Source organism: Dipodomys merriami, unplaced genomic scaffold, assembly GCF_024711535.1.
Source record: "Dipodomys merriami isolate MVZ:Mamm:240054 unplaced genomic scaffold, mDipMer1.0.p SCAF_3, whole genome shotgun sequence".
Taxonomy (NCBI): domain Eukaryota; kingdom Metazoa; phylum Chordata; class Mammalia; order Rodentia; family Heteromyidae; genus Dipodomys; species Dipodomys merriami.
Window position 1 is genome coordinate 84619549 of NW_027204492.1, and position 10233 is coordinate 84629781.

General features: G+C 49.1%; 1 protein-coding gene across 2 annotated transcripts; it reads right to left on the reverse strand.

Moving 5' to 3' along the window:
- Positions 1–2322: 2322 nt before the first annotated feature.
- Positions 2323–6168, reverse strand: Magix (MAGI family member, X-linked). 2 transcript variants are annotated; one of them, XM_070040471.1, is made up of 6 exons: positions 6097–6168; positions 5160–5306; positions 4363–4442; positions 4059–4286; positions 3800–3971; positions 2323–2852 (listed from the first exon to the last, which is right to left on the reverse strand). In XM_070040471.1, the coding sequence occupies exons 1-6, from the start codon at positions 6143–6145 to the stop codon at positions 2545–2547; spliced, it is 984 nt and encodes a 327-aa protein (XP_069896572.1). In that variant the 5' UTR covers positions 6146–6168; the 3' UTR covers positions 2323–2544. The 2 variants fall into 2 exon arrangements, with proteins under 2 accessions (XP_069896572.1, XP_069896571.1); XM_070040470.1 differs by having other exon boundaries at positions 4363–4445.
- Positions 6169–10233: the final 4065 nt, after the last annotated feature.

Consider the following 10233-nt stretch of genomic DNA (forward strand, 5'->3'; position numbering starts at 1 on the left):
CAAAATCACAATTCTCAGATGTCAGCCTGCAGAGTGGCTAGGACCTTTCAATATTTTTGGAACTCTTGTGTCTCTCTGAATTTTTTTTATCTTTTTTTTTATTGTGAAAATACTGTACAGAGGGGTTACAATTACATGGGCAAGACAATGAGTACTTTTTTTTCTTTTTTTTCTTCTTTTTTTTGGGGGGGGGGGCGGTTTTGGGGCTTGAACTCTGGGCCTTGGCGCTGTCCCTCAGCTCTTCAGCTCAAGGCTAGCACTCTACCACTTGAGCCATAGCACCACTTCCACTTTTTTCTTTTTGCTTATGTGGTGCTGAGGAATCAAAACCCAGGGCCTCATGCATGCAAGGCAAGTGCTCTACCACTGAGCCACCTTCCCAGCCCCAATGAGTACATTTCTTATCAAGCATTGTAGCCTCCTCCTTTGTTTCTCCTTCCCATCCCATCCCATCCTCCCCCTGCCCCCTACCCAATCCTCCCCCCTGAATTATTTTTTTTTTGTCATGGGGCCTGAACTCTGGGCCTGGGTGCTGTCCCTCAGCTCTTCAGCTCAAGGCAAGCACTCTATCACTTGAGCCACAGCACCACCTCTGGCTTTTTCTGCTTATGTGGTGCTGAGGAATCAAACCCAAGGCCTCATGCATGCAAGGCAAGCGCTCTACCACTGAGCCACCTTCCCAGCCTGAAATTATTTTTTCATTTTTTCATTTTCATATCTTTCTTTCCCTTACATCTGCCTAGCCTTACTAGACCAACTACACAAGGGTGGAATGTATGTGTTGTTCCTCCAGCATTTCCATAGTTCCTACTTTTGTGCAAGATATAGAGTTGAAGTTCAATTGCTACTTGTTAAATACAGATGAGATCAAAAAGACAGACTGATTCATCTTGTTTCCACCTCCTCCTAACCTGACGCTATTAGAAATCTCTGAGCCTCAGTTTTCTCCTCTATAAAATGCACTGATCAGAATTGCTGAGTAGGTTTGTAAATATTGCACTAAAGCCAGTAGCAGAGATGAGATTAAGTAAAAGGTGACTGGGGTTACTATTATTGGTCCTCTGGGTGTAACCATATTTATAAGAATAAGGTGCTAGAGTCCTTTCCTGACTTTTGTAGAGTCATGATTTCACCAAGCTGAGTCAGGGAGGGGTATTTAGAAGCCACTTACACAGTCCCTTACAAAGTCTACAGCACTGACTATTCAAATGGTCACTTCTACTCAGGGTGAGATGGCACATGCCTGTATTCCCAGCATTTGAGAAACTCAGACAGGAAAATTTTGAGTTGGAGGACAGCCTGGACTACATAGCAAGTTCCAGGCCAATCTGGGCTAAGGGCTATTTAGTGAGACCCTGTCTTTAAAAAAAAAAAAATGATTTGGCTTTGCAGTCCCTGCCCTGCCAGCACCCCACACCCAGAATTTCATACTCTGGTCATGTAATTTTTCTCTCCCATCCCCACCTCCTCCCATGGGGGGTGGGCGGGGAAATTGCCTATTCCGGTCTAACCACAGCTTCTCTCCTTGGGGGGAGGGGGGGCTGGGTGTGTTCAGGATGTGGTGACAGACAACAGAGGTGACTGTATATGTCGGATATTGGCTAGCACCTGCCTCAGTGCTACCTCGGTTGGAATCCCACTGTCTATAAAAGCCGGGACTGTGGAGCCTAGTTCCCAGGATGGAGGAAAATCTGGGTCTCTCCCGGGACCGGGAACACCCAGTGCATGGCATGTGCACACAAGCCCCGGCTGCAGTTTTTGTCACCATCTATGGAAAAAGGGGGCGCGGCCCAAGGTTTCTAACAGCCTTTTTTAGCCTGGCCTGGCCTGCCTGCTGACTCACACCTTCCCGGCTCTATCCCAAAGGGGGCTCTGGGGCCCGGGAGGGTGGCAGTTTTCAAGCCAGTAAAAGCTGATCTTTTAGGCCGGAAGTGGGAGACCACAGTCTTCTAGCGAAGGACACCACCCTGCTTCTAGATTTGCTGTCCCAAACTTCAGCTGAGGATCTGGATGATTGTGAGCAACAACTGTGCGTATACTGGGGCATTCCCGCTAGGACAGGCTCACTTCTGCACCAGTACCACCAGTGCCATGAGCAATCATTGTGTGTGTATGTGTGTGCAAGCCCTTGCACGCCTCCAAATGGATAGGGAGAGAAGCAGGAATTGGTCGAGAGAAGGAGGAGAGGAGACATAAAAGAAACTGCACACCACTGGCCGGTGGTTTCGAGAGGCCCTCCTCGAAACCAGATCTACCCACCCCCTTCCGTCCAGGGTGGACTGGGGAGCCCCACCCCTCCTGGGGCACCTGGCAAGTCAAGACTGGATGCAACCATTTTTTATTACTTTCTTCTCCCGGAACTAGCGCGGAGATGGGGAGGGAGGGGGTCCGGGAGGGCCGTACCACTGACAATGTGAGGGGTGTGCGAACCAGAGGGATAGGGGACCACGCCAAGAGGAAGCCTGAAGGACGCTGCTAGTGCGTGCCTGTTGGAGTACGCCTGATCCAGGTTGGACCACAGCACTTGAGCTCAGAGCTGGTAGCTCAGTGTCTTCGTTTTCCGGCAGTCAACTCTTGATCTAGCTGCGCGGTCCTCGGGACTCCTAGGGCCCGTGAGAGCCGCTCTTCGCTGGGCACCAGCCAGGGCCCCGGGGAAGGAGGAATATGATCATCCAGGTCCTCTGTGCAGTGCTCCAGAACAGGGACCTCAGGGCTGTCAGACACTGCCTGGGGTCTAGGCTCGAGGCTTCCTCGGATCTTAGGCATCCTACTGGATCGAGAGTGGTGAACTGGGGAAATGCTGGCGCTTTGAGATCTCATGGTCCCCGGACTCCTAGGATCTGGACTGCGATCTGAGGATGGAAATACCTCAGGTTAGATCGGGCGGTGGGGTGGGGAGTGGAAAAATTGGGGTCCTTAGCTGACAGTAGTGGAGAAAGCTCAATGACGGCAACAGAGCCCCCGCCTCTTGGGAAAAACCTCCCTTCAGGAAGTAGAGGTGCTGTTCAGTGACCAGCGACCAGCGCTACCCCTCACAAACCGCAACACCTGTTTTCTGTGACCTCTCCCCACCTTGATCTAGAACGTTCTCCTCAGAAAGAATTTCCTGCAATCCCCAAAAGAAAGAAAACAACCTCAGCCTTGGGAATGGGAACTTCACCTTCATGAGATCTCCTCCCTTGCCACATCCTACCTCCACTGGCTCCCAATCCTTCCTCTCCTTGACTAATTATCTAGAATGGAACCCCTACCATGCTATCTCCCCCCTGCTGTAATCCATTTCCACCTTTCCGCTTCCAATGACTTAGACTGTTCCTTCTAAACACTCAGTTTAACCCAGATCACCTCCTTTTTCTCCTCTGCATACTAGAAAGCTTCTCTGAAATTCCTTCCCTGAGATGGGCTCTCCTAATCCCAGCTTACCCCCCCTTTTTTTTGCCAGTCCTGGGGCTTGACCTCAGGGCCTGGGCACTGTCCCTGAGCTTCTTTTTGCTCAAGGCTAGCACTCTACCACTTGAGCCACAGTGCCACTTCTGGCATTTTCTGCTTACATGGTACTGAGGAATCGAACCCAGGGCTTCATGCATGCTCAGCAAGCAATCTACCACTAAGCCACATTCCCAGCCCCTTATCCCAGCTTTTGAGCATACCATAACCACACTGAGATATGGAACCTTGATCCTCTCCACTGAGACCACCAAACCCTTTCCACTTAGGACCCTAGCCTTTCTGCTCTGCGAGCCTCTCCTTCCCCTCTTAGATCTCTGCCCTTCTCCCCTGGGAAACCCCACCGCCTTACCTCCCTTCTGGGATCTTTCCACCCCTTCAAGTTTTCGGGGGCATTGGATCTCTGGAGGCCTGTGGAGGAGGAGATGGAGCTGGGGACCCCCAGCTCGGATCCGCTCCAGGACCTGGGCATGTGTGAGGCCATCAGTTGACTCTCCATTGATAAGAAGCACTAGGTCCCCAGCCTGTAAGCACATGGCAGTAGTATTATAGGAAGGACAGATGAGCAGCACTAGACAAAGGCAGAGAACGCAGGATATCTTAGGGCTAACCTGCAAACCACAGCGCTGAGCCGGTCCATCCTTCAGCAACCCACGCACAGCCAGTGGAGCATCGTCTGGTACACCCCTTCCTCCACTTAAGGTGAGGCCAAAGCCTGCAGGACCACGCACAAGCTCCACAGAGAACCGACCAGAGGTTTGGAGTGGCTTCGAAGCACAATTTGCCTTACTCTGGGTCACTGGCACAGTACATTTACCCAGGGTATCTGATCGACGATGCTGGAGTAAGGACACCAGTGTATATAGATTGCCAGCCTCAAGGCAGGTGGAATGGACTAGAAGGAGGAAGTGGTACCTGGGACTGATGTTTCACAAGAGTGGTATGAGGCAGGCGACTATCTGTGACTTCTATATCCGCAGAATCCAGAACATTAACTGCTAGAGGATGAAAGAGGCAGAAAGGGACATAGAAGGACATGCCAAGAAAACACCCTAGGACCAGTCCTCTGAGTTAGCATTCTGACCTGATCTCTACAATTCACACACAAGACTCGCCCATCATTTTACTATCTAGAGATCACTCCCTGCCCCCCAGTAATAACTGTTCTGAGTTCAACCCACAGAAATAACTGTTCTGACTCCACCTTCTTAACAAATAATCCTGGCCAGATATTTGAATAATCCTTAAGATCTTCCTACCTGCCACTAATAACATGTAGAGTCCATGCCTCAAAATAACACCCAAGCCCTCTAGCCTCTAAACCTCAACTCATTTCTCACTTTTAAAACTCTGCTCTCAATGCGCTCAGTTTCCTCCCTCTGACCGGCATTCCAGCCCTGCCCCTTTGGCGAGTCTCGACCCCAAGACTCCGACGTTCCAGAAATAGTGTTTGCAGCCACAGTGAACCGAATAACCACTCAGCCTTGCACCTTTAAGGAATCTACAAGCGTTTGCTAATCACAATAACCTCAAAGGGACACGCCCCCTGGAAACAACTCCTAACTCCGCCCTCTTGAAGCACATCCTTGGGCCCAGCCAGGGGAGTAACTAATAATCCCAGGCCTGTAATTTCAAACCTATCAGTCACTCTAGCTCCACCCCTCTGGAGGCCCTCCCCTCCCCACCCCTCTGGAGGCCCTGCTGTCACTCACTCTTCTTGGGGCGCAGGCGCAATGTGGTCCCTGCTCTTCGTACCAGAGCTGACACGTCCGCCGCAGCTCTGGCCGCCAGGGGACGCGCGTCCAGCCGCGCCAGGAACTGCCTGGACCTGGGGCCAGCAGACGGGGGAAATCCGCGACCTGCTTGAGAGAGGGGAGAATGATCACAGCACGGATCTTAATCCTCGGCAAACACCCAAGATTCTGACGTTCCGAGAGCTAGAAATGCAGCTCAAGATACCCTGGGACTCCTGGCCACCCTCACACAAGTTCTAGAAGTCGCCTACTGATAGAGACTAGACCATCGCGGTATAAGCGTGCAGCTCCTTGCCCCCACGATCCCTGGAGATAGCCATTTGACTACAATAGTCCTGGACACCTTCCAACACTATACATTTCTCCAGAACTCCCCAACTGTCCCTTAATGACTCTAGATATCAAACTCGTTCGTCATCTCGTCCGGAGAACATGCTCCCCTCCCCAGACCAGGGGCCCCACTCCACCCCACCCCCGATTCGCCTTCGGGATATTCTAAGCAATCCCTGCTACCTCCCTGTAGTTCCCTTTCCCTTAGAGGCCCCGTTTCCCCAACTCGACCCAAATACCTCCAGATTCCCCCTCCGCAGCTCCCCAGCCCGCCCCCACCCAACACCGAATTCACTAGAGACTCTAAGTGCGCAGGCGTCCTCAGACGCCTCCTGAAACAATTCTCTGGAGACTCTTGAGCCCCTTCCTGTCTAGTGCCCCCTCCACGCGAGTGAAAGTGTGGGCAGTCAAGGTCTCTGGACTCCCTCCCTGGTTGCCGCCCGCTCGGGCGTCAGTGCTGCGGTTTACCTCACCTGTAGGATGGGAAAGGTGAGGAGCAGACAGGTGGGGCAAGAGCCATTGAGAATGCTCTCTTTCCCTCTCTCTCCCTACCCCACACCAGTACCTCCTCTACTCCCTCTAGCATCGGCAGTGTTCCTCGCGCGCGACTCCATGGCCAGTGGTCCGTCCAGTGGACTCAAGGCTGCCCAGCGACGAGTATTTAGCACAGGGGCGCGCTCACCTGGCTCCTCGCCCAGGCCTGGACACGGCTGGGGCCGTTCAGTCCCCGTGCCTGGCGTCCTAACTCGCGCGGTGACCTACCTGGCTGCAGGCAAGGAGACCTGGCTGTGGAGCCAGTAGGAACCCTTAGCCTGGCTTTTCCTCTGGCGCTGCTGTTTCTCTTCACCGAGGACCCTGGTTTCCACTAAAAAGCCTGACTATAAGAAGTGTTGAAGAAAACATGAGGAAATAGAACTTAACTATACTGCTGATGGAAATGTAAGATAGTACAGCAACTTTACAAAATGCTTTGGCAGCGTCCTCAAAAGGTAAACTTCCAACTATTTTATTTTCCCTCCAGTGTGTTTAACTAAAAAAAAATGCACACATTACATAAAGACTTATGTAGGCGTGGTGGTGGTGGCAGCAGGCTTGTAATCCTAGCTACTCAGGAGATAGGGACAAAAGTGTTCAAGGCCAGCCAGGACAAAGGTAGTAGTTATATTCTATTTCAAAACACAAAATAAAGGACTGGGATATAGTTCATGTGGTAGAGCTGTTTGCCTAGTAAGTGTGAGGCCCTGGGTTTAATCTCTAGTACCACAAACAAAAGATGTGTAGAATATTTGGGGCACCTTTATTTCCTGCCATAATTGTCATGGGCTGTCATAACGAAGCATTGCAGACTCGTGGCTGAAACAGTAGAAACTGGTTTCTTACTATTCTGTAGACTAGAAATATAAGATTAAGGGGCTGAGCTCCTGACTTGGTTCTCTTCTTTGGCAGTTAGCTGAGTTTTAGCTATGTCTCCACATGGAGTTAAGAGATAACCCTTTCTTCCTTTTCTTATGAGGATACCAGCCTGATCAAGAGCCCAAACCTTATAGCCTCCTTTAACTTTAGTTACCTCCTAAAAGATTCCTTCTCCAGATACAGTCTTTATGAGGGTTAACAAGTGAATTTAGCATAAGAAGGTCCATATAACTCATAATTCATTCCATAGCAATTGGAAATAGGTCTTCTAGAGCCACATTTTTTGTTTTTTGTTGTCTTTTTTTTCCTGCCAGTCCTGGGGCTTGAACTCAGGGCCTGGGCATTGTCCCTGAGTTTCTTTTGCTCAAGGTTAGCACTCTACCACTGGAGCCACAGCACCACTTCCTGCTTTTTCTGTTTATGTGGTACTAAAGTATCAAACCCGGGGCTCCATGCATGCTAGGCAAGTACTCTACCACTAAGCCAAATTCCCAGCTCCCTTTTTCCCCAGTTTCTTGGGGTTGTATCTCCACACCCTGAAAGGACATAGGCCACCCAGAGTTATGTCACCACCAACACACTCTACCCAGTCTGTCTTTCCAGGCAGCCAGCATCTGCCCTATAAGGTCTCACAAAGGGGGAGCCTGGCTATCCTACTGACAAGGAAACAGCACAGGAAAGGAATCAGGGGATGAGTACAGGTAGCATTACTAATGAGATGATTAGGGCTTAGGCTCTGTCCCTGAGCCTCTCTGTGCTCAAGGCTAGCACTCTACCATTTGAAACAGCGCCACTCCCAGATTTTTCAGCATAGTAAGAATATCACTGACTTTACTTCTCCGGGAAGATTTCAAACCAAGATCCTCAGATCTCAGCCGCCTAAATAGGTAAGTTTACAGGCGTGAGCCACCTGTGCCCAGCTGAAACACCAGTATTTTTTTTTCTTTTTCTTTTTCTTTTTGTTGGTCATGGAGCCTGAACTTTGGGCCTGGGCACTATCCTTTGGCTCTTCAGCTCAAGGCTAGCACTTTGCCACTTGCGTCACAGCACCACTTCTGCTTTTTCTGCTTATGTGGTGCAGAGGAATCGAATCCAGGGCCTCATGCATACAAGGCAAGCACTCTACCACTGAGCCACCTTCCCAGCCCCTGAAACACATCTTGAGTGAAAAACCTAAGGCATATCACCCAAGCTCTCTGAGTTCAAGCCTAAGAGTCAACAGAAAATAAGTATGTTGTAAAGGACTTTTAGTATTACATCTCCACATATATCTGCAATATATTTTATTCAGACTTACCCCTTCTGTCACTTTTCCCAAACCAATCTCCATAAGATTTATTTTTACATTTTCATAGATGTATAAAAAGTATTTTGACCACATTCTCTCTCCCCTTTCCCGCTAGTATGCACACTATGACAAGATGTTTCCTTTCTTGTCATTCATTTTATTGGTGTATGCTAATTGTTCAAAGGGGATTCATAATGGTATTTTACACATGCATATACAGTACTTTACTACCACATGATGGCTCTTAAGGTTCTTTTTTAAAAGATTTTTACTTGCGTATATTATTTCTACAGGAAGAAGTTTATTGTGACATTTCTATACATGAGTATAATGTACACCTACTCCCCTTCATCTTTCTCCCTATTCTCTTCTCACTTCTTAGAGAAATTTCAACAGATTTCATTGTTCTATTTCTTCTATTTTTGTGGCAGGGTCTGGTCCCTGTCCCTGAGCTTATTCACTCAAGGCCACTTCTGTACCATCTGGACCACTTCCGGCTTTTTTTTTCTTTGTAGTTAATTGGAGAAAAGAGTATCTTGGAGTTTCCTGCCTGGGCTAGCTTTGAACCATGATCCTCAGATTTCTGCTTCCTGAGTAGCTAGGATTATAGTTGTGAGCCATGGGTGCCCATCATCATCTTCCCAAACAGCTCCTATAGTCAACTCATTACACACACACACACACACACACACACACACACACACACACACACACACACACACACACACCGTCTGTGTAATCTTTTTGTGTGAGTGTGCCAGTTCTGAGACCTAAAGTCTGGGCTTAGGTATTGTAGCTGAGCTTTTGTGCTCAAGGCTAGTCCTTTAGCACTTGAGCTCTTCTTTTGGCTCTTTTTGGTGGTTAATTGGAGATGAGAGAGCAAAAAAATTAGTAATGATGAGATCAAGCAAAAGACTGGTGTTTTACTACTTGAGTCACAGCTCTACTTTCATCTTTTTGGTAGTTTATTGGAAATAAGAGTTTCACAAGGGCTGGGAAGGTAGCTCAGTGGTAGAGCGCTTGCCTTGCATGCATGAGGCCCTGAGTTCGATCCCTCAGCACCACATAAGCAAAAAGAAAAAAAGCCAGAAGTGACGCTGTGGCTCAAGTGGTAGAGCGCTAGCCTTGAGCTGAAGAGCTGAGGGACAGCACTCAGGCCCAGAGTTCAGGACCCACGACTGTACCCCCCCCAAAAAAAAGAGTTTCACAGATTTTCCTGCCCAGACTAGCTTTGAACCCTAATCTTTAGAGCTCACCTTCTGAATAGCTAGAATTACCAGCATGAGCCATCAGCATCTGGTTACAATATATTGATATTAACTTAAAAAAATGTGGGGAGCTAGGCGTTGGTGGCTCGCACCTGTAATACTAGTAGTCATAAGGCTGAGATCTGAAAGACCACAATTCAAGGCAAGCACTGGCAGAAGAGTCCTAGAGATTCCGTCTCAAAAGTAACCATGCATGTGGCTGGGAAAGTGGCTTCGTGGTAGAGTGCTTGCCTAGCATGCATGAAGCTCTATGTTGGATTCCTCAGTACCACATAAACAGAAAAGGCTGGATGTGGTGCTGTAGCTCAAGTGGTAGAATGCTAGCCTTGGGCAAAAGAAGCTGGGACAGTGCCCAGGCCCTAAGTTCAAGCCCCAGGACTGGCAAAAAAAAAAAACAGTAGAACTGAAGGTGTGGCTCAAGTGCTAGAGAGTGCCAACCTAGCAAGAACAAGGCCATGAGTTCAAACTCAAAAAGAACCTAGTTGGTCCGGGCACATAAGATGTCCACGTGTAGATGGGGCAACTGTAACAGCCTCCTAAAACAGGCCTGCCAGATTGCCCTCCCCAACCTTAGAGTGCCTAGCAGGCCCTTGACCAAGCTCCTCCTTCAGGTATTCTAGGAGAACTCTGGGTGAGGGGCAGGGGTCCTAGCTAATGGGGCCAGGACATATGTTTTTAGTGTTTTCTTGAAAACTGCCCCTCTCAGCCCCAGCTGACTAACCAGAAGATGAAG

Excerpts from the sequence above, each read along its gene's own strand:
- Magix (XM_070040470.1), bottom strand. The coding sequence starts at position 6,145 with ATGGAGTCGCGCGCGAGGAACACTGCCGATGCTAGAGGGAGTAGAGGA. Across the intron at positions 5,307-6,096 it reads TGCTAGAGGGAGTAGAGGAG|GTCGCGGATTTCCCCCGTCT; the intron begins GTACTGGTGTGG and ends TCTCTCAAGCAG. Across the intron at positions 4,446-5,159 it reads GCGCCTGCGCCCCAAGAAGA|CAGTTAATGTTCTGGATTCT; the intron begins GTGAGTGACAGC and ends TTCATCCTCTAG.